General features: G+C 51.4%; 2 protein-coding genes across 7 annotated transcripts; one reads left to right on the top strand and one right to left on the bottom strand.

The window, feature by feature from the left end:
* Nucleotides 1-684: 684 nt before the first annotated feature.
* Litafd (LITAF domain containing) lies at nucleotides 685-3,926 on the bottom strand. Of its 2 annotated transcripts, none has more exons than XM_021185548.1 (4): nucleotides 3,798-3,926; nucleotides 1,731-1,832; nucleotides 1,309-1,453; nucleotides 685-831 (listed from the first exon to the last, which is right to left on the bottom strand). In XM_021185548.1, exons 1-4 carry the CDS (start codon nucleotides 3,823-3,825, stop codon nucleotides 717-719), a joined length of 390 nt encoding a protein of 129 aa, XP_021041207.1. In that variant the 5' UTR covers nucleotides 3,826-3,926; the 3' UTR covers nucleotides 685-716. The 2 variants fall into 2 exon arrangements, with proteins under 2 accessions (XP_021041207.1, XP_021041208.1); XM_021185549.2 differs by lacking the exon at nucleotides 685-831 and adding an exon at nucleotides 1,051-1,116 and having other exon boundaries at nucleotides 3,798-3,913.
* Nucleotides 3,927-12,528: 8,602 nt separating this feature from the next.
* Carhsp1 (calcium regulated heat stable protein 1) lies at nucleotides 12,529-26,022 on the top strand. 5 transcript variants are annotated; one of them, XM_021184872.2, is made up of 4 exons: nucleotides 12,529-12,586; nucleotides 20,255-20,422; nucleotides 20,976-21,098; nucleotides 23,474-26,022. In XM_021184872.2, the coding sequence occupies exons 2-4, from the start codon at nucleotides 20,262-20,264 to the stop codon at nucleotides 23,634-23,636; spliced, it is 447 nt and encodes a 148-aa protein (XP_021040531.1). In that variant the 5' UTR covers nucleotides 12,529-12,586; nucleotides 20,255-20,261; the 3' UTR covers nucleotides 23,637-26,022. The 5 variants fall into 5 exon arrangements, with proteins under 5 accessions (XP_021040531.1, XP_029326196.1, XP_021040533.2 ...); XM_029470336.1 differs by lacking the exon at nucleotides 12,529-12,586 and adding an exon at nucleotides 13,107-13,184; XM_021184874.2 differs by lacking the exon at nucleotides 12,529-12,586 and adding an exon at nucleotides 18,102-18,170.
* The last annotated feature ends 892 nt before the right edge of the window (nucleotides 26,023-26,914 follow it).

Raw genomic sequence — 26,914 nt, 5'->3', positions numbered from 1 at the left:
GGGCTTTGTCGGCTGCCCGAGGCATCCAGGGAAAAGGCCTCTGGGCTGCTGGAGAGGACAGAAGCCTAGGGAGGTGGCCAAAGGGAGCTCAAGCAAGCCTGGGGACAAAGCAGGCTGAGGAAAGCTGCTAGTGGGTGGCCAGAGGACATCTGCAGCCCTGGGGGCTAAGGATCCCAGACTGCAGAGACCCACGGTGAGGAAAGGACCACGCTCTCTTGGCACTGCAGTTAGTGATGGGGCACTGGTCCCTGGGGAATCGGGTGTGAACCTGGATGTGGGTTGGGGGATTATACAGATGAGGTGTGGCTAACAGGTTTTCCCAAAGGGGCAGAAGCTGGAGCTGATAGGAAGAGGCTAGGAAAGAGGTGGCTTGGCTGGTGGAGCTGCGGCATCTATAGTCAGTCAGAGGAGTCTTGTGCTCCAGCCCTCCTGAGGAAGATACCAACCCGGCACATGTTGTGACCCAAGCTTATATAGGTACCATCTATGGTACATGGATAGAACAGAGGAGAGTGGAGGGTGTTTTCACTCACTCACCACCACTCTTGATGAATGGGTATATGGTGGGCACACACACACACACACATGCATGCATAGTGCATACATATACACACATACACAAACACATATACATAGACATATAAGTGCATACATGCATATACACATACACTCATACACACATAAACACCCTGATGTTGCTTTATTGCTGTTTATAGTCATAATCCCAGGCGATGGAAGTAGAAGATCTGGTGATGGCACAAGGGGCAGGAGTGGGTCACATCCATGGTGCTCCGTATGCAGAAGGGGATGAGACAGCAGCCCAGGAAGCACCTGCAGCCTCAGAAGCAGTGTGTGTTCACCTGAGTAGGGTCCCTGTGCCGGCCTGCACCCTCCTCACACCTGAGTAGGGTCCCTGTGCTGGCCTGCACTCTCCTCACACCTGAGTAGGGTCCCTGTGCTGGCCTGCACTCTCCTCACACCTGAGTAGGGTCCCTGTGCTGGCCTGCACCCTCGTTACACTTCTGTGTGGGTCTCAGTTCTTTGGGAGCAGTTCTTCAGAGCTGGGCTGAGAGCTATACTGAGCCTCTGTTTCTTGGCAGAAGCAGTGATGGCGACCTGTGTGGAGCCATTTGCCCTGCAGGTGGGCATTGTCCACCCCACCCCCATCCATTGTTTCAGCCACGCAGCCAGAGGGCAGACTACCCTGAGAGAAGAAACCAAACCCAGACTGGGACCTCCCTTTGTCCCCAGTTCTCTCTGCACTCGGCTGTCCCCCCCCCCCATCTCTAGCAGGTCCCCACTACTTACCCAAACACAAAGAGGCCACTGCACAGCAGCCAGGTGAGGAGGCCTGGGGTATAGGTGGTCACTGTCATGATACGGTTCCCACAGTAGGGACATATGGTCTGCACTGGGATCGAAGTTGGCATATAAGGTATGCCAGTGAACAGGCCTGGGGAAGGGAAGCAGGGAAGATGGGTCAGATCAGAGTGAGTTCCAGGGGAGCCAGGGTTCCGTGGAGAAACCCTGTCTCAAGAAACAAACACTAAAATCCTCCAATAAGTTTGCAGTAGAGAAAGGAAGATATCTCAGAAACTCTAGGTATGGCACCATCTCAGGTGAGCAGTGTGAGGCCCAGGCTCACCAGAGAAGGTGCTGTCTGCTTGGTGACTGGCCTTCTGGGTACCTGAACATAAGACACAGGGGGGAGAGGCAGGTTCCTTACTTACCTGGTGGGACTTGGTTGTACACGGGGTAAACTCCAGGTGATCCTGGTCCTCTTGTGCCAGGAGGGTAAAAAGGAGGTGGTGTCTCCCTGGGCTGCTGAACATCTGAGAGAGAAGCAAGAGGCAAGGCCCCAGGACTCAGATCTGCCGGCACTGAGCCACCATGTGGCTGACACTGCCATTGTGAGCTAAGTTGCCCACGGTTATATATATTTAGGAGGTGGAGGGACCAGGAATTGAACTCAGGCACTTCTGCCTCCACTTATGCCCTCCTTCTGCACAGGGGAAGTGCAAGAGATCTGAGATGCAGCCTAGCTCAGGGCTATTTGGCCACACAGTGCCAAACAGGAAACATGGTTCACCCATTCCTCAATGAAGCGGGAGCCGAATATTGCAGGTAGGGAGGCTCAGAAAGGTTGAATACCTTGCATGAGGTCCTTCAGTAAATATGTATTAGAGACCAGGTAGGTTTCTGACCAAAGGCAAGGGACCTAACCTCAGCGTGGGCTCTGAAGTCAGGATATTTACCTTTCCTCTGATGCTTTCAGTAGCGGGAGGAAGTTGAGAGAAGGTGCGTGTCTCCAGGCTCACTGGGAGGGAGCATCTACCATTCTGCCTTGGCCTGCACCCCATGTCCAGTTTATGCAATGCTGACAAGCCCAGAGCTCAGTGCATGCTAAGTTCTCTGTCAGCTGACTGAGTTGCATCTCCAGGTTCATTTTTTTAAGTTCAAATCTCATTTAGGCCAGGTGTGGTGGCGCACTCAGGAGGCAGAGGCAGGCGGATTTCTGAGTTCAAAGCCAGCCTGGTCTACAAAGTGAGTTCCAGGACAGCCAGGGCTACACAGAGAAATCCTGTCTCGAAAAACCAAAAACCAAAACAAAACAAATCTCATTTAGGCTGGCCTGGAATTTGCTACCCTCTTGCCTCAGTGCCTGGAGTGCTGAGATTTCTGGTATAAGCCACCACCCAAAATGAAACACCATGTTGTTTGTTTGTTTGGGTTTGGGGGGGTTGTTTTGTTTTGTTTTTGAGACAGGGTTTCTCTGTGTAGCCCTGGCTGTCCTGGAACTCACTCTGTAGACCAGGCTGGTCTTCAGCTCACAGAGATCCACCTGCTTCCGTCTTCCAAATTGCTGGAATTAAAGGCATGGCTTTTTTTTTTTTTTTAAGCCACCATGATCTGGGCTGGCAGCAAGATTCACAGAGTTTTTCTGTGTAACCATAGATGAATAAGACCTGGGCTTGCTCACCAATGGCCTGACTCCAATTTGCAGGACCTAGTAGTTAAGAGTGATTCTCTCTGTTCAGAGCTTCCCCTCAGAGCCAATTTCCATGACTTCCCCTCACAGCTTCCTATACAGTCTCCTTCCAGAGCAGGACCAAGCAGAATAGGCAGCCCCTGACCATGTAGCCCTCCTGTCTCCACTTTGAGGACTCAGGGTGTATCGATTTTTAGGCTTTTCTTACAAAGAAGAACCCAAATGTCAGAAATGAAGCACATGTGGCCAGTACTAGAGTCAGCCCAACTCCAACAGAGCCAGGGCGCAGCTGAATAATCCTGGGTCCTCTGTTTCATTTCATTTTGTTTTATTTTATTGGAGATAGAGTTTTTCTATGTAGTCTTGGGACTCAATTATGTAGATCAGAGATCTGCCTGTTTCTGCCTCCTGAGTGCTGGGATTAGCTATGTAGGCCACTACATCCTGAACCCTCTTGGCCATTTACGTGTAGTCAGTAGGAATTCCAAAGAGGAAACACTTCAGAGGTGGGTCAAACACCTTCCTTGGCCACCTCAGAATATAGGCAGCTCCACCTCCTGACCCCTGCCCTGTCCTATGTGCCGTACCGCCTGGAGGTTGTATTGATGTAGGAGCCATTAGTATTGTTTGGCAGATTCCATGTGATGCTGGAGGCCTAACTTACCCATTGTCCCTACCAGGTCACCTGGGCAGTAGGGGTCAGTGAGACTTGGGGGAGGAGATGGGATCAGCCCCAAGACCGACCAATACATTGTCCCTCCCACCTCGCTTCCTCAAGCTCTCACTCAACCCGAATGAGGTCCCTCACCATGGTCAGGGTCCTCTTTTGGTGCCATGAGAGTCCTTTGTTTCAGAAGTATTCATTGAGCAGACTCAGGGGGTTCTAGGTTCTGAGTGGATGGGCCCCTGGTTCCAGAAGTTTCCTTGGAGAGACCCCGCTGGGGAGAAAGGAGAGCTCTTACAACTGCCACAGCCAGCCATTGTGATGTCTTTGGTGCACAAAGCAGGGGCTCTTGTGTCCACGTCCCGCTGGAGAGGGAGGGAGGTGCCTGCCTATGCCTCAGCCTGAAGGACCCTTCCATACCCACTGCTGCCTTGCTGCCAACAGCAGGCTTAAGCTTTGTGAGCTGAGTAGGGAGACAGCTAAGACACGGTGATGTGAGGCATGATGGAGGTACTAGTCACCACCAGTGTCTTTTCAGTTAGAAGGTAGGTAAGTATGGACCCAGGCCTGCTGTCACTGGCCTGTGTGATGTCTTCACACAGCACTTCAGAGGCTGAGGCAAGAGGATGGAAAATTCAAAGCCAATCTGGGATACATATCAAGAAGAAAGAAAGAGCCGGGCAGTGATGGTGCACACATTTAATCCCAGCACTTGGGAGGCAGAGGTAGGTGGATTTCTGAGTTCGAGGCCAGCCTGGTCTACAAAGTGAGTTCCAGGACAGCCAGGGCTACACAGAGAAACCCTGTCTAGAAAAAAAAAAAACAAAACCAAAAAACAACCCCCCCAAAACAAAAAAAAACAATAAAACAAACAAAACAAAGAAAGGAAGGAAGAAAGAAAGAAAGAAAGAAAGAAAGAAAGAAAGAAAGAAAAGAAAGAGAAGAAGTGTGGGGAGCACGCACCCCGGAGTTAACATTGGCTGACTTCTTGCTTGTAATTAGTCAACAATGAATCTGCCAACATCTGTCTGTTTTTAGTTAAGACATGCATGCAATATACCTGGCCAAGTTCCCCGACTTATGCATAAATCTTTGAGAGACTGTTCAAGCCTGGAGGAACAGGGTTTAGTCAAACATAGTGTGTACCATAAACTTGCCAGACAAGCATTTGTGGTCATTGTTTAACCTCCTGGAATTGGTCATACTTTGTGTTGCTTGCCTTTAAAAGACAGAAAATACACTTGCTGCTGGTGTGGCATTGGCCTGCAGTCCTCCCATTTCTGTCTCTTGCATCTTCTTTCTGCTTTTCCTATAATCATCCTCACTCTCCCAGTCATGTTGACTGACTGGCTGGGTCCTGCAAAAAAAGAAAAGAAAAGAAAAGAAAAGAAAAGAAAAGAAAAGAAAAGAAAAGAAAAGAAAAGAGTGAGCTAAGTGTTGCCACTGATAGATGCATACATACATACATGCATACATCATACATACATACATACATCATACATACATACATACATACATACATACATATGCCAATAAGCTCAGTGCTTGAAAAGTAAAGAGAGGAGGATCACTGTAAATATGAGTTCAAAGCCAAGCTGGGTTGGGTCTTAATAGTGGGTTCCAAGTCAGCTTGAACTACATACAAAGTTCAAACAACAAACAGGCTCAGTTTGTAGAGTAATTGCCAAGCACAAAGCCTGGGGTTCGATCTTCAGCAGGACATAAGCTAAATGTGGTGACATGTACCTATAAACCAGCATCAGAGAGGTAGAGGTGGGAGGGTCAGGAGTTCAAGGTCATCTTCAACTATATAGTGGGTTCAAGGCCAGCTTACGCTATAGGAGACACTGTCTAAAAAAATAATAAAATCTAGTCACATGGTCTACACCTAGATACTCACAAACCTGTGTGTGCCTTCTCGGAGTCCAGTCAGCCTCCCCTGCTGGTTTAGCTCCAGGAACCCAGGGAGAGCTTACCTCTCCTTACCTCTGTTCCTCACCTTGCATCTGAAGGATGGGTATAATTGCAACCTTGGTGGGGGTTTATATGTTTGTGAGATAGGACTTGAACTGCTCTGTAACCTAGGCTGGCTAGGAACTCACAGTCTTCCTGCCCTAGATTCTAAGTGCAGAAGCCCTTCTCCCAGTGGGCTTCCCTAAAAGTGGCACCACACCCACATTCTCAGTGCTGGGGATCTGCCCAGGGCTTTGTGCATTCGAGATAAGCGCTCTACCCACTGAGCCACATCTCCAGCATGGGCAGTTGGCCAATACCCGACCGTCTTTTGCTATAAGGAACTTAAGCATCCAAAAACATGGGTGGTGGCAGTCATGAAAGTAATCCATCTCAGGCCCCTGGAAAGGGCTGTGTGACCGTGCTGATGAGGGTGGGATTAAGGTGGAAGGGCAGTGAACTGCACAATCATTTCAGTATCTCTGCACATCTGAATATTGTAAATTAGGTTTAAAGTTAACGTACAAAGTGAATGGGCGTTTGAAGTTCATGGTGTTGCTAGACAGGCTCAAACCTGTTACACAGCTGAAAGTGATGAGCTCTTGTCCCCCTGCCTCTGATTCCTAAGTGCTGGGATTATGGGTCTACACCACTACAACTGTTTCTATGTGGTTGTGAGGCTGGAACCCAGGGTCTTGTGCACATCCAGTGTCCTAAGTTTCATGTCTCTTGCTGTGATAAATACCCTGACATGAGAAACTTGAAGGGCAGGGTTTGCTTCAGCTTCAAGTTCAAGGGACGGTCCACCACGGCAGAGAAGTCAGGGTGGCTTGAAAGGGCTGGACAGCTCAAGTCTACAGCAAGGAAAACTGACACCTGCTGTGACGCTCAGCCCTTTGTGTCTGCAGCTCACAGTTCGGGATCCTGCCAGGGCACACAGGGCACGGTCGCCACCCACTGTGGACTAGACTTTCCACCCCAGTCAAGGTAATCAAGATAATTTTCCAGTAAATAAAACTAGTAGGATGTCAGCTGTGTTGGTTTTGTTTTGCTTTGCTTTTGGGTTTTTTTTTTTAAGATTATTTTATTTTATGTATGTGAGTACACTGTAGCTGTACAGATGGTTGTGAGCCTTTATGTAGTTGTTGGGAATTGACATTTTTAGGACCTCTGCTTGCTCCAATTAACCCTGATCAACCCTGTTCCCTCCAGTCGGCCCTGTTCGCTCTGGCCCAAAGATTTACTTATTATTATATGTAAGTACACTGTAGCTGACTTCAGAAGCACCAGAAGAGGGTGTCAGATCTCATTACGGGTGGTTGTGAGCCACCATGTGGTTGCTGGCATTTGAACTCAGGACCTTCAGTAGAGCAGTCAGTTCTCTTACCTGCTGAGCCATTTCACCAGCCCGCTTTTTTTTTTTTTTTTTTTTTTTAAAGACAGGGTTTCTCTGTGTAGCCATGGGTGTCCTGGAACTCCTTCTGTAGACCAGGCCTTGAACTCAGATGTCTGCCTGCCTCTGCCTCCTGAGTGCTGGGATTAAAGGCATGTGCCACCACTGCCATCCAGATGCCAGTTTTAGATCACCGTTTTCATTCATTTGTTTTGTTTTAAGACAGAGTCTTGTGGAGCCCAGGCTCCCCTTGATTTGTGATGATCTTTCTGTCTCAGCCTTCGAGTGCTGAATTACAGTTTTTTACTCTGCCTGGAGTCCCCTGGATGCCATGGTCTGAGGCCTAGGGTTCTTATGTCCACTGGAATGTCGCTGCCTGCTATAAGATAGAAATAGGGGCTGCCTGCTATAAGGATCCTGTTCTTGACACAGGGTCATATAGGTCTCAGGCCGGCCTCAGACTCAGAGATTACAGGCAGGCTAGCACTCCTGGTTGTGTGTAGTGCTGGGGATTTAACCCAGGGCTTCATGAATGCTACACAAGCACTTATGGACTGAGCTAGATCCAGTGCAAGGATTTTGAGGATCTCATTCCCTCTGACACAGGCTTGGGTTTCATGGGATGGGTATGAACTGGGAAGTATGAATGAACTATGGAATCATGAATGAAGGGAGGGTGTGCCCCGAAAATTCTAACCCTCAACCACCAGGGGGAGCACCAGCATGCCATAAATCGGCCAGGATTTCATTTGCCTTGATGGTAATCCCCTCTCTCACCCAGTAACTCTCAGACAAGGCTGGGAGAGGTAAGGATTCATAAGAGGAGTCAAGGAGCCAGCCCAAAGTCATGAGCTAGATCTCAGCCTGGCAAGGCTGCTTAACCCCATCTTTCAGCCTGCTCATTCTTTCTCCCAGGAGGACCCAGTGCGTGCTGGGGAATGAGAAAGAAGGACTCCGGAAAGTGCTATAACCATTGCACAGGGCACAGTGTGTGGGCTGAGTATAGGAGGGGCTACAGAAGGTCAAGGAGGACTCCCCTGGGGAGCACCAATGAGATGGCTCAGCATGGGGAAAATACGTTTAGTCCAGAGCAAGCCCTGGGTCTCTTCAGAGGAAAGAACACTGAGCTGTAATAACTAGAGGGGAGGTACCTGGGGAGATCTGGGGGACAGAGTTCCAGCAGAGGGGAAAGGGTGGAAAGGCTCTAAAATGAATGGGGCATCGTGGTACATGCATGTCTTTAATCCCAGCACTCAGGAGGCAGAGGCAAGTGATCTCCATCTCCATGAGTTTGTGAGCCTGGTAGTTTATCAGCAAGTTCCAGACCTGCCAGAGCTACATATGGGGAGCTTGAAAAACAAACCAAAAAAGCCTTAAGATGCCACTGCACTGGAGTACAGAGAGGTATATGTGTTTGGACTAGGACTCTGTTCTTAGATGACATGTTGCCTTGCAAAGGGCTAAGCACAGGTAGGTGACCACCTGGGAGGAAGTGGCTCCAACAGAGAAAAGGTAATTCATGTCCTGCGTGTGTGTGTTGGGGGTGAGGGGCTTTGTCCTCAATGGCTCAAGGAAGTCATGCTTTGGCACATCCTAGGAACCCAAGTTCAACTCCTGATATGTGGACTGATGGGAGAGGTGCACTAAATCACCACTGTGTGCACAAGGAGAGTGTAGCATCCTGGTGCATAATAAGACTCAGACCCTGGTAGCCACGGTTCATCCTAGGACCACACTGAGAAGTGTATCAAATGTGGTTGAAAAAGCAGTAGGGGCCACCGTCGGCCGGATGGTTTAGCAGGTAAAGGTGCTTGCGGCCAAGCCCAACAGCTTGAATTCAATCCCTGGCCACATATGCTCACTCACATAACACACAAAATGAAAATGTAATAAAAAGCAAACCACCATCGTCATCTGTGGGGAACCAGACAGGGCGTGTGCCAGTGTCTGCCTACACACGGGCGTGTCCACAGTGCAGGCACCGTCCCAATGCAGGCGCTGACCACACTGTTCCTCTTGCATATGAAGAGCCTCAGGAGACCAGATTCCCCACCTGCCATCCGTCTCCTGCTCTGTGTTCCTGCCTTCACTCAGCTGGACTGGACCCTTCTCACCCTGGTCACCAAACTCTTCAAGAGATGCGGTGCCTTTAAAATAATCAGAGAGACTCAGGCATGGTGCCATATGCCTGTGATCCTGATGTGTGGGAGGCTGGATCAAGAGAATCACAACTTTGAGGTCATCATCAGCTACTGAACTGATCAAGGCCAGCCTGGGCTATATGAGACCCTGTCTCAAATAGAGGCTCAGAGTGGGTGGAGGCACTTCCATGACCTGGGTTCAATCCCTGGAGCCCAGGTAAAGGTGGGAGTTGTTCTCTACCCTCCAGAGCATGTGTGGTACACGCACCCACCACCAATCTCCCTCTCTCTGCCCCCCCTGCACCCCCCTACACACACATGAGAATTTGAGGAATGCTAGGCATGGTGGTATATGCTTGCAATCTCAGAACTCAGGATGCTGGGGCAGGAGGATTGTTTTGAGTTTCAGGTCAGGAAAACCAGAAATTCCAGCTCATCTTCAGCTATATAGTGAGTTTGAATCTAGTGTGGATGACATGAGAGTCCATCTTATAAAAATAAACAAGCCGGGCGGTGGTGGCACATGCCTTTAATCCCAGCACTTGGGAGGCAGAGGCAGGCAGATTTCTGAGTTATACAGAGAAACCCTGTCTCGAAAAACCAAACCAACCAACCAAACAAACAAACAAAAGCCTGACTATTGCAGTGGTTTCCTGTTTCTGAAATTGGTGCCTGGGTTTATAGGACCCGGAGGATGGAAGACTGATTCCTTGTCATGGGTCCCACATCGTAGATGTGGTAGTGTTCTGAAACATCTCAGCCTAGCTGGCCCCAGCCTCCCTGGAAAATCCACAAATTGTCTTGATATATCTATTTCAGAATTAGACGTAAAAGCTGGTGGGGTCCAATTAGGTAGGGTCCAGCCTTGTACAGGTCCTTAGTCCCACAGATACAAGTGTGGGAGCAGAGCTGGGAGCCTGGTCTGTAGACCCCAAGCCTGTTCCTCATCCCTGGCCATCAACCTCAGGAACAGGAACCCCTCATCAGGAGCCCCCCCCCCCCCCGTGCCTCACACTTTCTTCAAATTCCCTCTAGAGGGCGGTGTTGAGTCGTGAGCAGGCGAGAGAGGCACAGGAACTGAGAAATGGGTTTAGGTGTAGTTCCCCTTTCTTGGACATCCCCGAGACTGTGTCCAGTGTTCTGCAGGACCTGCCTAGTGTTTATCCAAAGTCTCTGCCCTCTCAGATGGAGACAAGCTGGATGCTTATTTCACGTACAAAGTCTGGCATAAAGTGACATAGGCCAGGGGAGAAATGGTTAATGCATGCTCTACAGGCAACAGATCTGAGTGGGAGTCCTCAGTGCCCACAGAAGTAGCCAGGCATGGCTGTACATGCTTGCAACCCTGGGGGCTGGGGTTGAGAGTAGTGACTTCTGAGAGCTTGCTGATGAGCTAAAATGGCAAGATTCTAGATTAGTGAGAGACACTGCTGCAAAGTAGAAGGCCGAGAACAGAGGAAGACAGAATGCCCAACCTGGCACTAAACATCAGGAGGATTCCAGGAGAGCCGCTGGTCTTTGGTCCAGATTGGAAGGTGGAAAACGCTAGGTTTTGATGTTCATGAAGGATGGTGGAAGCAGCAACAGCAACAAAGCAGATGCACCCATCAATGAAGACAGGAAAGCAAGCTGGCAAAACCCAAAAAGGTTTTACTGCTGTCTCCAGTTAGGGCGGCCCTTCTCTTTTAATTTCCCTAGCCAAGAAGATATACACAGAGACTTGTCTCTTCAGGTGACTGCAGATCCAGTAAAGGTGACAGCCATGGTTCATAATCATACTGGGTCACAAAAGACTCTGCCTCAAAAATAAATAAACCGACCATGCGGGGTCCAAAAAGCTTGTGTGGCTATATACTTCAGTCTCGTGGGCCTGTGCCTGGGCATCTGTCTTTTTTTTTTTTTTTTTCCTTCCTGAAAGGTGACTGTACCATTTTCTAGTCCCCCCTGCCAGAGAGTGGTGGGAGCCCTTCTCTTTACCTGAGGAGTTGGCTTTCTTGATTTTGATGGTTCAGCATGCCCGCCCTGGGGGTAGGGTTAGAGGTCTCAGCAGGAAGGAGATATCTCTGGGAAGCCTGGGGCCTGCTGCCTATCACACCTACAGGGAACCTCTTTTCCACACCTAGGAAATATGAACTTGACCCTGGGGGGTCACGCTGAGGGCTTGCTCTCTTTGTTGGCCATGGAGATAGATCACAGCATGTCTCTGTGCCTCAGTTTCCTTTTCTGTAAATTGGAAGAAACACCATTTACCTCCACAGATAAAGTATCGTAAGGGTTTCTACTGCTGCCATGAAAACACCATTGATCAAAAAGCAAACTGGGGAGAAAGAGGTTTACTTGGTTCACACTTCCATGTTTCTGTTAATTATTGAAAGAAGTTAAGACAGGAACTGGGCAGGAGCTGATACAGAGGCCATGGAGGACAGCTGCTTGCTGGCTTGCTCCTCATGGCTTACACAGCCTGCTTTCTTTTTTTTTTTTTGGTTTTTTGAGACAGGTTTCTCTGTGTAGCTCTGGCTGTCCTGGAACTCACTCTGTAGACCAGGCTGGCCTCGAACTCAGAAATCCGCCTGCCTCTGCCTCCCGAGTGCTGGGATTAAAGGTGTGCGCCACCACATCCGGCTCACAGCCTGCTTTCTTATAGAACCCAGGGCCACTAGCCCAGGGATGGCTCCACCAACAACGAGCTGGGCTCTTCCTTCATTGATCACTAATTGAGAAAATGCCCTATGGTTGGAGGCATTTCCTCAATTGAGGCTCCTTTCTCTCGGATGATTCTAACTTGTGTCAAGTTGACACACAAAACCAGCCAGTACATAAAGCTTCAGGGATTCAGTAGAAATAAAATTTGAAAAACCATGGGGTTGGTGCCCACACCCATCTCAAATCCATTAGGGAGTCTGAGGCTAGCCTATCTCAAAATCAGCCCATGAAGAATGAGTCAATTAGACAATAGAAAACGAACAAAACAACTCCTCCCTCCTCTCTTATTTTTATATTTCTCTTTCTGTCTCTTGCATTCCTTCTATCTCTTAATTCTTGAAAAAAAAAAAAGGGCGCCCGCTTATCTCGAGTCAAGGGCAGGTTGGGGCCGGACTTGTGCTGGGGAGTGGCAGGCACAGCACGCGGAGACCCGATTGTGCCACTTTCCCGGGCACCCGGCCGGCACTGGGCGCCCGCAGACCGGCGAGTAGCGGGGAGAACACCTCCTGACGCCGCCCAGTCCCCCGCTCCCGCCCGCCGGGCATCAACACAAAGGTCCTGCGGCAGCAGCTGCGCCGCGCTCCTCCTCCCCGACCAGTCCGAGCTCCGGGCCGCGTGTCCATTGGCCCGGAGCTCCAAGGGGCGTGGTCTCACACTCCGCCCTGCCCTCGGCCACGCCCCAAGTCCCCGATCTTTTCTTGCAGTCGAAGAGCAGCAGCTGGAGGAGTAGGACGTGTTGCCAGGTAAGTGGCTGGTCCTGGGACCCTAGGGAAGGGCGTGATGGTGCGCGCGGGATCTCCGGAGCCGCGGGGATGGGGCCGAGGTCTGTTCTGCTCTTTTGCTTCCCCTCTGTGGGGCCTTCTCGTGCTCCAGCTCCGTGATGGGTCCCCCCCACCACTACCCCCGGGAAGTGCTCCAGTCGCCCGGGCTAGTTTGGGGAGCGCGGGTTACTCACCGTCCCCAAGGGGAATCGGGTGGGTGTGGCCACAGCACCGATACTTGTCTGACTTCGGTTAGTACTTCTCTCTGGGCCACCTGTTTTTTGAGCGTAGGAGGCGCGCCCTCTGTGCTTTCTGGCGGGCTGGAGGTGCTGGGGACTCGCGGCTAGAGGAAGGCGGAGCTGTCCTCGACGGCCGGGCCTCGCCAGCTGCATGCTGGGCGGCGGGACAGTAGCCAGGCCCGGAGAGGGGGAACCGCCCTGACCCCTCGCGGTTGGCTGCATGTAGGGAGGAGGAGCGGTAGGGCGCGCTCGCTTGGTGTTTGCGCCAGGATGGGGGCCTTAGGGCATAGAGGAAAACTTCACCGGGACTGGCGGTCTTGTTTACAGGCCGGAAATGCAAGGTTGGGTTTTGCTTTTTGTTTAAAAAAACCAGGCTCTGAACTCACAGTTTTCTGGGGTTGCAGTTTAGGTCTGTGCAGGGTCAGCTGTAGATTCCCACTAGGCCTGGATTCTGAGAGATGGAGGTGCCCCTTTGCAAAATAGGAGACACCCCCCCCCCCCGCCGCCGATTGGAATAGAGGGAGCTGGCTAGCCTAAGTGTCTGGAGAAATAGGGGCTTTTAAAAAACCTTCCCCTCTTGACTATTCTGTTGCTTCTTGGTGCTTTTAGTATGTTCTCTCTCCAAGCTGAAGCCAGAGGGAGAGAATGAAAAATAATTGGTCATTAAACCAGTAGTGGTGGGTTATGCCTGCAGTCCCAGCACTGGGGAGGTAAAAGAGGATTCAGGATTCAGGTTCAATCTGGCTCCATAATTAGTTCAAGGCCAGCTGCTGTAAATAACTTCCTTCTCATTCCCAGCACTGGGGAGACTAAGACAGGAATTGTCCACAGCAAGATCCTTCAAACCACTTAAAAACTTGAATTACAATCTGTGTCCCATGTTCCTGTTCTTTGTCCTGTTAGGCTCAAACTTTCCCACAGGGCCTTCTCTAGCGGCTTTGTGACTCTTGACTGTTCAGTGTGTCCCTAAGTGATCCTTAAGCCTCAGCTCAGCCATTCCCTGGTTTGGGACTGGGGTCTCCTCAGAGTTTGGCCTCCCTCCCCCCATCATCGCCTCTTGGGTGACAGCCTGGTTGCCACTCTGTGCCCTTGCATCACCTCACCCTCCAGGGTGACCATGAGCTGAATTGGGGTCAGAATAAGCTGACTTCAGCCCAGCCTAGGGTTGGGGGAACTGGCTTTCTTAGTTCTGCTGAATGCAAGGGGAAGACTGGTTTGTGCCTCCTATCTGGCAGCTGTGGGAGGGGAGGGTTCTCCCCATGCTCCTAGTGTGACTATGCACACCAGAGGTCCGCTATTGTTAAGCCCACCTTCTGCTCTGCAGTGTGGCTGGGACTGCCTCTATAGCTTTGAGCTACTGGGATTTGTGAGGTCCTTGTCAAACCGAGGCAGGGAATTAGCGGGTCTAGGAGAAGACGGAAACAATCAGGCTGGAAGGTGAGCAGAACTGGGGGGTGGGGTGAGGCAAAACAGGGCTAGGTTTGATGGAGAACAGAGGTCTCCTTGGCCTGCCCCGTGGGATGACGTTATTGGAAGGGACTGCTTTGGGTTTCTGGACTCTAATCTGGAGCTTCCAGCTTCCTGGCAGTTGAGGGCGGGGAGGGGGAAGGGTGGTCCCAGCTGGGCTGCTGGAGGCGCGGTGTTGTCTCCTAATCCTGTGCTGTTTGCTCTTCTGTGTTCGGAGGCCCCGCCCCTGATATCCCCTGCTACTATCACAGAATTCTCTCTTCTCAGAACAATGGAGCAGCATGTGGCTGGCTAGCCTGGCTGCTGTGAGCCTCAACAGCACGTGCACGCAGGAAAACACACACCCCTGCTCCTCTCGTCCTGTGCCTTCCAGGATCCCTGTGTGTCCAGTTTAGCTGATCAGTCTTAATCTTCCCTTGGTTCTGGGTTCTTTTCTGCTGGTCTGGCTGAGTTGGGGGTGAAGATAAACCTTGCCATCTCAGTTCGTACATGTGTTCCCCTCCCCAACGGCCTGCATCTTGGGAGCTGGGCAGTTTCGCAGCAGCTGTCCCTTAGAAAGGCAGACTTGGGGGCTTCTGGGAGCAGGTCAGTGCTAGAGCCCGAGATCCGGCTTCCCAGAATCAAAAAGCAACCTTGGGCAGTCCCCAGCTAACTGACCAAGCAAAGCCATGTTAACTCCACCCACATCTGTGGAGTTGGACTTCCCTTTTTGGCCACTGGCCAGAGATTCCTGGGGGCACTAAAGTGTGGTCGGCTGCATCTGTTTTCAGCTGCTTCATGTGACAGGGAAATGGTGAGGTGTCTGCCTGTCAGGCTAGCAGGAAGGGGATTCTCATTTCTAGTGCTTATGAACCCGTATGGCATCAGAGAAAGCACTGGCTTCTCCCTCCATGGCAGAGGTGCTGATGCTTTAGTCCTTCACCTGAGTCTTTAACCCACTCACCAGGGGCCAGGCTCTGGGCTGGGAACTGCCAGCCCAGTGCCTAGCTGTAGCTACACACCCTTGCAAGATTATAGATCTCCAAGTGAGCAGAACAAGCTTCAAGAGGTTCTGGCCATGCCCAAGAAGGATGCCTCCAGCCTCCTCAAGCTCTTGCTTCTCTACCTTTCACTTTCCTGCCCTTCAGGGGCTATGAAGCAGACTTCTTTCACTGAAGTGTAAATGGCCTACATCACCTAGGTTCCCTTGGTAAGCAAGCACCTGTCTCCCTACCTCAAAAGATCCTTCCCTGCTGGGCGCGATGGCTCACAAAACACCTGTAATTCCAATATCAGAGAGGCTGAGGCTGGAAGATTGCCTTGAGTTTGAGGCCAACTTGGGCCAGTCTCAAAAATGGGAATGGGAGGCAGGGGTAGACATGTTGGAAACTGGGGGCTTTGAGACACAGAAGGTGCTGGGCCTGGCCAGTTGTATTAACACAAAGCAGCACTAGGTTATGGGGCAGGCTATCAAGGGGCTGGTGAGGCCAGACCGCTGTCCAGTTGGGCTCCCAGAATCTTCCAGGGCTTGCTATAAGGCCTGTGGAAAATTCCCAGGCTATTTTCGGCTAGAAGGCCCCTTTGCCACATTTCTCAGTATAGGAGTCTGACATGCTCTCTCTGGTGGACAGTCAGGGTGGGTGTAGCATTCTGCCCTCCAGACCCTGGCTGTCTGGCTCAGGGGTGCATTTCTCACCCTGAGGTGTGTTGTGCAGTGCCCCACCCCACCCCCATCCCTCAGTGAACATTAGAAAGCCCCGGGTCTCTTGCTGGTACTTGAGGGTGCTTCTGGACGTGATGTCCACAGCTGGGGATGGGGGCAGTTGGCAGAGTGCCTGCCTAGGATTCAGGAAGCCCTAGGTGGCATCCAGCTGGGCTACATGAGACTGTCTCAATAACATAGTTAGAGGGGAAGCTAGGCACTATTTCCTCATGCACACGGTGACAAGCCTGTGCACACACAGTTGTGTGTGCCCTGCCCCCTCCTCCCCATATCTATGGCCACTTGGTCATACACTCATAAGCACATCACCCCACATAATTATGCAGATGTGTGTTATTGTGATGATGTACGTAAACATGCTTCCATATACATATGCATGTGCACACTACATGTTCACATACAGAAAAACACACGTGGGTACCTAGTCTGGTAGTCATGACATCACCATGGGCATTTCATTTTGTCAGAATTTGTTTTTGGCAGAGGCTCACTAGGGTCTTTCTAGTCCTGAGCCCCTTCAGGCAAGAGCCACAGCCCCATCTTGAGCTCCCAGTGGAGCATCATGGAAGATGGGCGGTGCCTTTTCCAGGGCCACGCCTGGTTTCGGCAGGCAGAGGGGTAGAGTGGGAGCTGAGGCTGTTGGAACTCCAAGCTACGGGACTGTTGCTGATCAGGGCTACGCCCTGGCGTGTGCAGGACCAGAGAGGCCTCCTGGATAGCCCTACCCCAACCCCAGCTGGCTTTTGCCCCCTTCTAGGACCAGCTGGGGTGGGCTGGCTCTGACAAGTCCAGCTTCCTTTCAGCTCAGGTAGCTTCAGGAGTTTGGGGAGTGGAACAGCTTTGTGGGTCTCCCAGCTCCCACCCCTACCTCAGGGGCTTCATTTCTGGGTTTCAGTTTCTTCCACGGTCTAGTCAGTGTAGGTGTTTTACTCAGTACACACCAAGGGTGCCCAGCCCAGGGCATCCAGGGACCCTTGTGTTGCCCTTAGTCTTATGCCCTCTGAAGGCCATGGGCTTCCGAGGGCCTTTCCAAGGAAGAGGCTGGGTTTGGGGCTTGAGGGGACGTGAGTGGAGAGTGAGAGAGTCCTGTCTGGAGCAGGGCACGAGAAGGGTGTGAGTAGACGGGCGGAAGAGGCAAAGAAGGGATGATGACAGCCATGGTGATGCAACTTGGTTCCAGGTCTGGCCCTGCCCCCTGAACCTTACTTCCTGCTCCTGCTGGACTCCCACACACTCCACACTGGCCTGGAAGCACAGAAGGCTCGCTCCAGTCTTCGGCCTTTCCACACCCTGCTGTCTATTCTTCCTGGAACAGCCTCCCTTTGTCATTGTTTTCTTTTTGAGATGGTCTCTGTAGCCTAGGGTAGCCCAGACCTCACTGTTCCTAGCCTAGGCTGGCCCAGAGGATTCTTTAGCTTCAGCTTCCAAAGCACTCACATTACAGGCAAGCACCAACACCCCTGGCTTCTCTCTGATTCTCAAATGTCTGACTGACTCTCATATTCCAGGTCCATCCGGCACTCCCACCTCATTAGTCATCATCCCCTTTGTTAGTGGTCCTTTTGGCAATCTGTGACCCCACCACCTTGTGACACTTGGATTTACCCGTTTATCCTCTGGTTTCAAGTTCTGACCTGTGTCTCCTGTATCATGATTATGGCTTGATATTGGACATGTTTGTTGATGTTGAGTGACTTTGTGACTGCAGTTTACAGCAATAATCATAGCTAGTTCTTGTTGCTTGCCTATTGTGGGCAGAGCTGTAACCCTCACACTTGTACGTATTACTTCATTTAATGTTATGATTTGTGTGAAGCTGAAACAGTTTCCATTTCTCAGATACAGAAACTGAGGCCCTGAGAGGTTGAGTCACTTAATAATCACTTAGCTGGCAGGTTCAGGAAGATATGAACTGTCCCTGACTGGGGCTGGGGGAAGGGAGGACAGGCAGGGAGGCTGTTTAGGAGGGGAAGTTCTTTCATGCTGATGTCATCTGGTCCCGATGGTCTCACCCTGCTGTCATGGGAGGATGGGTGGGGCCCACTCTCCCTCTCTGGGCCAACCTTCTTCCCAGAACTCCTGGCATTGGAACATTCTAGGACTCTATGACCTGTGCTGGAGACCTGACGGCCAGGCCAGCAGCCAGGACCTCTTCAAGGTGGGGGCTTCTCTGAATCTGTGGTCCTGCCTGGCTGGGGCCAGAGCTAGGAAGAGGTCAGTAGTCACCATGTTACTTCTGGAAGGCTGGCCAGTGACACCTCTCCAGCCAGGCAGGACTGAGTCCCCAGAGAGGGGCTGGGCATACAGAGGACCAGTCTCAATCTTTGGGGAGACAGGCGCCCTTGCACAGCTCCTGTCCCCAAGCTCCAGGACTCCAAGGTAGAGGGTTGGAACGTGAAGCAAGTGGGCCTTGCTGGGCAGTGCAGGAGGAAACGCAGCCCTGGGGCCATGGAGTGAGAAGAAGCTGGCCCTGAGCTGGGGCCAGGGTCCGGAGAGCTGAGGGGGCTGGAGGTGTAGCTCAGTTGGTGGAGTGCTTGCCTAGTGTGCACAGAGCCCTGGGTTCAATCCCCAGCCTCACAAAAACTGAGCATGGTAGTACACAGCTGTAATCCTCGCACTTGGAGATTGAAGCCTGTGTGGGCTACAGGAGATCCTGAAAACAAAGCAAAACAACAAACAGCAAACCCGAAGCTGCACTGTTTAGAAGATAGCCACAGAGACACACAAACCTGCTCAGGCCTGTTTCTGTCCCACTGGCTTCCTTGCTTCTGCTCTCCCATCTCCATCCAGATGTAAAGGGACACCCTGGACTTGATTCTGAGCCCTGAAAGGGGAAAGGACTTACCCGAAGACTGACCCTTGAGCCAAGGTGGTTGGTTGGTCTCACCCTATCCCTTTTGTGTACAATGCTCCGCTTCCCGAATTATCGTTTTTTTTGGACTTTTCATTTGGTCTCAATGTAGACTAATCTGCCTTGGCTCATAGCAGTCCCTTGGCCTCAGCCCATCCCACTCCTTGTAAGAGCCACTGCCTTTGTCTGCCTGAATCCTTACCTCTGAGGAGTGGCTGAGGGAAGTGTCCCTCACAGCAGGGAGTGGCACCTGGGGCTAGGTGTGAGTGCTGGGACTGCTTCTCCCCTGGGGACTTAAGTGGTGACCCGCCTGGCACTGAGCTCCTGGCACTGAGCTCAGGCAGCCCCTCAGAGAACCTATTCTGGCCTGTGACCCAGAATAAGGGAGGGTTGTTCTGTGCTCTTAACAATGAAGTCCTGGCTGAGGTACTACCTCCTGCTCACAGTATTTACTTATGTCGTAAGCATTCCAAGGTCTGTTTCGGGGACAGAGAGGTGCTAGCTTAGGGAATTGCCTGATATATGTACCTGTGTATATGTGTGTGTGTGTGTGTGTGTGTATGTGTATGTACTTGAGACCACAGAATAACCCCAGTTGTTGTTCTCCCAGGTTTGTTTATTTTGAGGCAGGGTCTCTCACTGGGACCTGGGGTTCTCTGATTAGAAGGCTAGGCTGGCTGCCCAACAAGTCTTAGAGAAGTCATCTGCCTCTAACCTTCTCAGTGTTGGGATTACAAGTGCATATCACCATCTTAGTCTTTAAAAAAATTACTAGCTGGGCCATGGTGGTGAACACCTCTAATCCAGCACTTGGAAGGCCAAGGCAGGTAGATCTCAGAGTTTGAGGTCAGCCTGGTCTACAGAGTGAGTTCTAAGACAGCCATGGCTGCACAGAGAAACTGTCTCCAAAAACAAGAAAGTTGTATTTTTATTCTTGTTTAACTGTATGGATGTGGTCTGTGTGGGTTTGTGTGTGTGAGTGAGCGAGGTGTAAGCCAGAAGAGGTCATCAGATGCCCTTGGAATTGCAGGTGGTGTGAACTGCCTGATGTGGATTCTGGTTATTGAACTCCGGTCCTCTTCAAGAGCAGTGAGGACTCTTAAGAGCTGAGCCATCATCTCTTCAGCCCACACTAGGCTATTCTGTTATACATGGTTCAAATACAGGTTCTCCTGCTTGTGTGGCAACTATTTTACTGACTAGACCATTTCACAGTGGAGATGGAGGGAGGCTGGTAGGTGCCATGGGAGCCCAGTGCTGGCACCTGAGCAGACACTTGAGCCAAGGTGTGACTACAGATAAGGTGATCTGGAGTGAGCCTCTAGGAGTCTCAAGCTATGTCCTGTCTAGTCTTCTGAGGCAGGACTCTGAGAGCCCCCTTCTCTCTGTAGGTCAGCCATGTCATCTGAGCCTCCTCCACAGCCGCTGCAGCCCCCCACGCATCAGACTTCTGTAGGGCTATTGGATACCCCTCGCACCCGGGATCGCTCTCCATCCCCGCTGCGGGGCAATGTGGTCCCTAGCCCTCTGCCTACCCGCCGGACAAGGACCTTCTCAGCGTAAGTCTCAGGCTGGTCAAGCACTGTTCCCCAAATGGGGCTGCTACCAGATCTAGCAGGATCTACTCCTAGAGACTAGATAGAAGTGCTAGTGAGAAAACAGGAGGGTGCCTTTAAAACTCAGGGTGCCATCCTTGCCACCCGTGGGAACTGGCCCCTGACTGTAGTGTTAAGTTTTTGGACTTTAGTCAAAGGAGCCTTTTTCTATGAGGCCGTGGGGGAGGGGTTAAAAGGAGGGGGGGGGGGACGAGATACAGGACAATGATAGTGTCAGGGTAGCCACTGGCAGGTGGAGAATTTAGGGCCGAGAGGTGTTGCTAAGTTAGCTCAGTTTCCTGTTACCAAATGGACAAACAGGCCTGAGAAAAACACACCACGGTTGCCCAGTCATTTCTACTGCGTGAATGGCTCCCAGGGCTGAACACAAAGCCTGTGTGTGACTGTTCATGGTGGCCCCCAGTCAGGCCTTCCTGGGACAACTGGGAGAGTAGCTCCAGGGGAGTGGTGGCTCTTGTAGAGGACTGATGGCTGTCTCCTTGCATCTCCCTATCAGGACAGTGCGGGCTTCGCAGGGCCCTGTCTACAAAGGAGTCTGTAAATGCTTCTGCCGGTCCAAGGGCCATGGCTTCATCACCCCAGCCGATGGTGGGCCTGACATCTTCCTGCACATCTCTGAGTGAGTTAACTGCTGCATATCTGGAGGTTTGGGGAGGCTTGGGATGGAAGCCGAGGGGTACTGTTGTGGCCCATGCTATATGGGCCACTGTAATGGACGGTGCTGGGCAGGAGAGCATCTATGCGGTGCGTGAGGCTGGGCAGCAGCTCCGTGGGACAGAGACTGGGCATGTCTAGGAATTGAGTAATGTCTTGGGTGTATGTCCACCACAGATGGTAGGAACAAGATGAGGACAGCTGTGCCTGGCATGTTTAAGTGGGTCTGAGTGTCCAGTGCCTGACCTGTGGAGAGGGTGTCCCTGGGATGGGGATATGTGTTGGCCTTCTTAAAGGAGGGGCCTGGTGAGGCTGGGGTCTGTTCCTTTTGCTCCAGGAAGGAAGCTCAGGGCTGGGCCCTTTCTCCTGCCACTTGCTCACTGAGGCTCTTCCTTCCTGTTTGAAAGCTTGCAGGAGTCTGGTGTGTGTGTGTGTGTGAGTGAGTGTGTGTGTTGGGGGCGGGGCACAAGGACCCCAGCTGTCTCCTCCCTATTTGGCTTCTTAGCAGCTTTTGGGTTTCCTAGGGATCCCAACTAGAACCTCTACCAGACCTCCTCCTTTGGCCCAAGCCTCCAGCCCACCCTGACTTCATTTTGGCTGGAACAGGGAATGAGTCTGAAGCTTGGGGCACATGCGGGACAAGCCTCCTGCCAGTGACTGACACCCTGGCCATGTGTCCAGTCTCACTCTGCCAGTGGCAGGCAGAGGCTTTCCCAGAAGTCCCAACCAAGTCTGAAACCACGGTTGGAAAGAAAGGGTGGTGTTGTACCCCCTCTGCTGAGATGGAAGTTCTAGCCCACTCTCCTCTGCCACCGCAGCATGCATATACACCAGATCTGTTTAAAAGGCCCTGTATGCTTAAACATGCCAGGAATGTTTAAAAGGCTGGGTATGGTGGTGTATGCATCTTAATCCCAGCACAAGGCAGAAGTAGGAGGGTTGGTGAAAGTTTGAGACCAGCCTGGTTCACACATTGAATTTGAGGCCAGCAAGGGTTACATAGTAATAAGACTCTTGTCTCAAAGAGTCAAACAAAATGAAATACTCCTTCCTACCTAGCACAGAGCCGAGAGACAGCTGCTAGATGCATTGTAACGTGTATGAATGCATGCATGGCTATATAAATGTCCAGACAGCCTCTTTCCAGGAAGGATTCCAGTGATCTGCAAGCATACACAGTACAACCTGATAAGTAATTAGGGAGGAAGCACAGGGCAGGGTGATCATATGTGAGGGGCAAGCGTGCCTGATGGATTTGCCATGAGCTCTCTGGGCGCCATTGTTGAAACTAGGCTATTGGAAGCTTCCTGGTCCACATCAGAGAGGGGGGATGTGACTGCTCTGAGATTCTTTCATCACAACAAGGCAGGTCCAGGGAATGTTGGCCAGCCCTAGTGCTCAGGACCATCAGGATACTGCCCTTATTGTGAGACATGATCTACTCCCCACCCCCACCCCTTTCATCCTGCTAGAGCCCCTTTGTACTCTCTGAGACAGGATCTCAACGAAGTGGCCACATTTGCCCACAGCAGTCTTCAGCTCTCTGTGGGCCAGGTAGACCTTCAAATTGCAGCCCTCCTGTCTCTGTTTCCCATGTAGCTGGGGTTACAGCCTGTGCCACCGGGCTTGGCTTATTAGGCACTTTCTGAAGGCTCACTGGGGGAAAAGAGGCCAAAGACATGGTTTGTTTCAGAGAGGGAGCCAGGATCAAGGACAGTGTGTAAAGGCAGCCAAGGAAAGCTGGTCTCTGAGTGGGAGTCTCATTTCCAACCACGGGCTCAGTTCTGATACTCGAACATCCTAGGCAGCTGGGATGTCTTTCAGCCCCAGAGAGGAACCACGACATGAGCTGGTAGAAGGGCAAGGAGGCACTTGTTTCTAGAAGGACTCTTGAGGAACAGGGAAGATGGAGTCTGTCCTGGTGTCCCACTGTGGGGTCTGTGGGGCCTGTCTTCTCTGTGCAGTGACTGCTGTGTGTGGTTGTGTGTGTGTGTGTGAGTCGGAACAGGAATTATGTGTGGTTTGTGAGCTGCCATGCGGGTGCTAGGCGCTGAACCCAGGTCTTCTGTAGGAGCAAATGCCATGACCCCCATGCCACCCCCACTGTATTTGTTGAGACAGGGTCTCTCACTGAACATGGAATATTAGGCTAGCTGGCCAGCCAGCACTGGGGGTCCTCCTGATTCTGCCTTTCTAGCACTGGGCAAGTACACCCCACCACACCTGGCTGTTTTACATGGGTGCTGGAGATCCGAACTCAGGTCCTCATGCTTGCAAGGTAGGCACTTTCTGGCCCGAGCCATCTCTCAGCCCTGACCACCGCTCTTTTCTCTCCTGCAGTGTGGAAGGGGAGTATGTGCCGGTGGAAGGCGACGAAGTCACCTATAAGATGTGCTCTATCCCGCCCAAGAACGAGAAGCTGCAGGCTGTAGAGGTGGTCATCACACACCTGGCACCAGGGACCAAGCATGAGACCTGGTCTGGGCACGTCATCAGCAACTAGGGACCTGCAAGAACCCCTTCTCCTGGGCTTGAGGGAGACTTTGGGGGAAGGAGGAGCAGGGCCATCCTGGATAGAACATTCTACCATACAAGATGGGGCCTCAAGGCAGGCGTGGCCCCTCTCAAGCATTTCCTGGAGGGAAGGAGTTGCTGGCAGGCAAGGGGTGCTCTCAGCCACCAGTGCAGCCTCCAGCCATTGCAACAAGCTCTCACTGTCTGAAAAGCATTAAAAGCATTTGAAAAGGAGAGGCACCTGCGGAGGCTGAGTGGCGAGGGTGCAGTCCCAGCCCAAGGCACCCGAGTAGGCCAAACGTGCTATTTTCCCAAATGCCCCCTCAGATCAAGCCTGTAAAGACTGTTCCTCAAACCCGAAACAGAAATCCTCAGATCTATTTGGCCCTCTGAGGGATGTCACCAGCCCTATGAAGACTTTCCATGACCCAATGCCCTGGTTGGGGGAGCTTTCCAGGGGACTTTGCCTCTTGGTGCCTTTGCAGCAGGTCTGTCTCCACCTTCTGGGAAAGACTCTAATGCTTAGGATCTCTGCTGTAGCACAGTAACCTGGGACTGGGCACTGACACCACTCCAGAGAAGGCTGTGCTTTCCCACTTGGCCTCTAGGGATCAGGCGGCCTCCATGTGGCATTAAAAGCCTATCATTAAAGTAGTGCTGGAGGTGGCTGTGGGGGGTGGGGAAGAGACCTCAGCAGGAAGGCCCAAGAGGGAGGGTGGTGCTTTATTTAAAAACAGAATCCAGGCTAGTGGTGCATGCCTGTAATCTCTGTCCTTGGCAGGTTGAAACAGCATTCTAGGCCAGCCTAGGCTACAATCAATGTTAAAACAAGGGCTGGGGATATAGCTCAGTGGTGATGAGTGCTTTACTTGCCCAGTGTGTGAAGGAGTCTCCGTTCCACTGCTAGCATAAACCCTAGGGTGTTGACACTGACCCACTGAAGAAAGGCAGCTTGCTTTCTTCTGATGGCCTTGAAAGGAGAGGAGTTGAAGGAGAATCAAAGGTATATTCTTTAAGACATGCCTAAGGATCTTTTCCCCTTCTTCCCTAGTGCTTGGGGAGCCCAGAGCCCTGGAAATGCCAACAGCACAGAGCTATGATGAAGCCTCTGCTTGCTTTGTTTCTTTTTTGGGTGTGTGTAGAGTTGGGGTTTGGGGGTGGGGGAAGACAAGCTCCTGCTGTATAGCCCAGGCTGGCCCCAAACTCTTAGCACCTTTCATGCCTTGGCTTCCTATTTGCTGGGGTCACAGGTGTGCCTTCATTCCCTGCTGATTTCTTTTTTTAATAGCTTAGACTTCCACAGAGCCCTGTTTTGCCCCTGCCTGCAACACTGGAAAGCTGTGTTTCAAATGAATTGACCCCTAGACTTTTTGGTGGTTGGCTTTAGTTGTGATTCAAAAATAGAAGTAGTTGGGAAATGGGTTTTGAAATGTAGCTGAGAACTCACGTGTCAGAACAAGGACACCCATTCTACGGTGGCGACTGCATTGAGGGCTGTCCTCCATCCTAAAGGGACAAAGGTTGTGGCTTTCAGACATAGAGTAAAGTGTTTAAAAATGAGTTGGATCCCCAGAAAAAGCTAAGATGCAGTGGTGCATGCTTAGGTAGTCCCAGAACTGGGCAGGCTGAGCCACGATGCCTTGGGTTGGCCATCTAGCCAGCCTAGCCTATTTGGCTAGTTTGAGGTCAGAGAACCTATTTTTGTCTTTTTAAAAAAGTGCCTAGCACCTAAGAAACAAACAAAAACGGGTTGTCTTCTGGTTCTACATGCATGAGAACACAAAAAATATGTGGATACACTTGTTAGGGTCTTGTGCAGTGGACTCCACTACCACCCAGCTGACCATCTTTGTTGTTGAGCTGCTGCTGACCATTTTTCTACTTGGTCAAATGTGGCCTTTTCCCCACAACAGGTTTGGCTTACTGACCAGAGGCTCTCTTGGGGCCAAGGAACAGAAGTCTAAACCCATACTTGCCATGACCTAGGAGGGAAAGCTCCCTGAGACTGACAACCTTCTGATATCCCACTGTTCCTAGTGACCGATACAGCTTTGCTTTCACTCTGGTATGGTTAGACTTTGGGCAGCACATGGTTGACCTGCTAGTGAGCCCTGTCCCCCACCGAGCTGGCAGGCTGGCCTCTGAATCCTTCTGCTCCACAGAACCCTTTGTAAGGGGCTTTTCTTGTATGGTCAGATCACGTCAGCCTATAGACTTATCCCGGTGTTGGAAAAGACCCCCTCTGTTCAGAGAGTGTCAACTTATAGATAAGGAGGGACCTCCAGCATCCAGTGCTGGAGACTGATAGACTCCCAAATCTAGATGTTTGAGCCCATAAGCCAACTCTTTCTCAATAAAGTTTGTTTTGTGCAGGATTAGGTGACTGTAAAAGGTTGTGTGTGTAGTTCTGGGAGGTCAGGGTGCCTGCCACTCACATGGCAGACACTCTTACAGTGTGCTTCTAACTGACAAGGTCCCTTTATTATTCCAACACAGAAAAGCTGAGTTCTGGAACAGGCTTATTAATGTGGTGGATTATGGGCAAATGCCCCGTGGTGGCATATGGGATATAGGTAAATGTGAGAAGGCTCTTGGGGTTCCTGTTGCAATGTTTGAAGGGGGCCTTGAGGCTCTCCAGGGACCATGTGGGGGGATGGGAGAGGAGGCTGCCCCTCATATAGATCCTGTGGCTCGGAAGGGTAATGGTGAGGCCAGCTGCCTTGGAGCAGAGGAATGGCAGGTTGCTGATAGGGTAATGACAACCCAGGGTGGGGTGGCTTTACCAAGGGATGGGGCTTTTGATGTTTCTGTGACTCTCCCAGAGGTTGGGGAAATAGCCAGCCCATCAGGCCTGTTCAGGTAAAGGCCAGACAAGATGAGATGATCACATACATCAGCCTTGGATTTCTCCAGGTAGACTGGTGTGCTGGGATGGTAGGTGTGCCCAGCATGGGGTAAGGAAGAGGAAAGTGGTTAAGTACTACTGTGCATGCCTAGACTGTGCGTAGGAACTAACACAATGACTTTGCTCTTCAGTACCTGTTTTCCCACCAACATGGCTGGGATACCAAATATCCAAATATTTTGTTAATTTCCTGTTAGTGTAGGCTTTCTTGGGGCTTCCTAAAAGCTGGTGATCTCAGTCCTGGCTGGGCAGCTAGTTGCAGGACTGACACCCTCTTGCACAGCCCTGCGGTGCTTAGTATAGCCTCTGCTTACTTCTTGTGATGTAGTCTTTATCCAACTTCCCCCCCCCCCCAAGTCCTT

Source organism: Mus caroli, chromosome 16 (assembly GCF_900094665.2).
Source record: "Mus caroli chromosome 16, CAROLI_EIJ_v1.1, whole genome shotgun sequence".
In the NCBI taxonomy this organism is placed as follows: Eukaryota; Metazoa; Chordata; class Mammalia; order Rodentia; family Muridae; genus Mus; species Mus caroli.
This window is presented reverse-complemented; position numbering and strand designations above follow the sequence as displayed.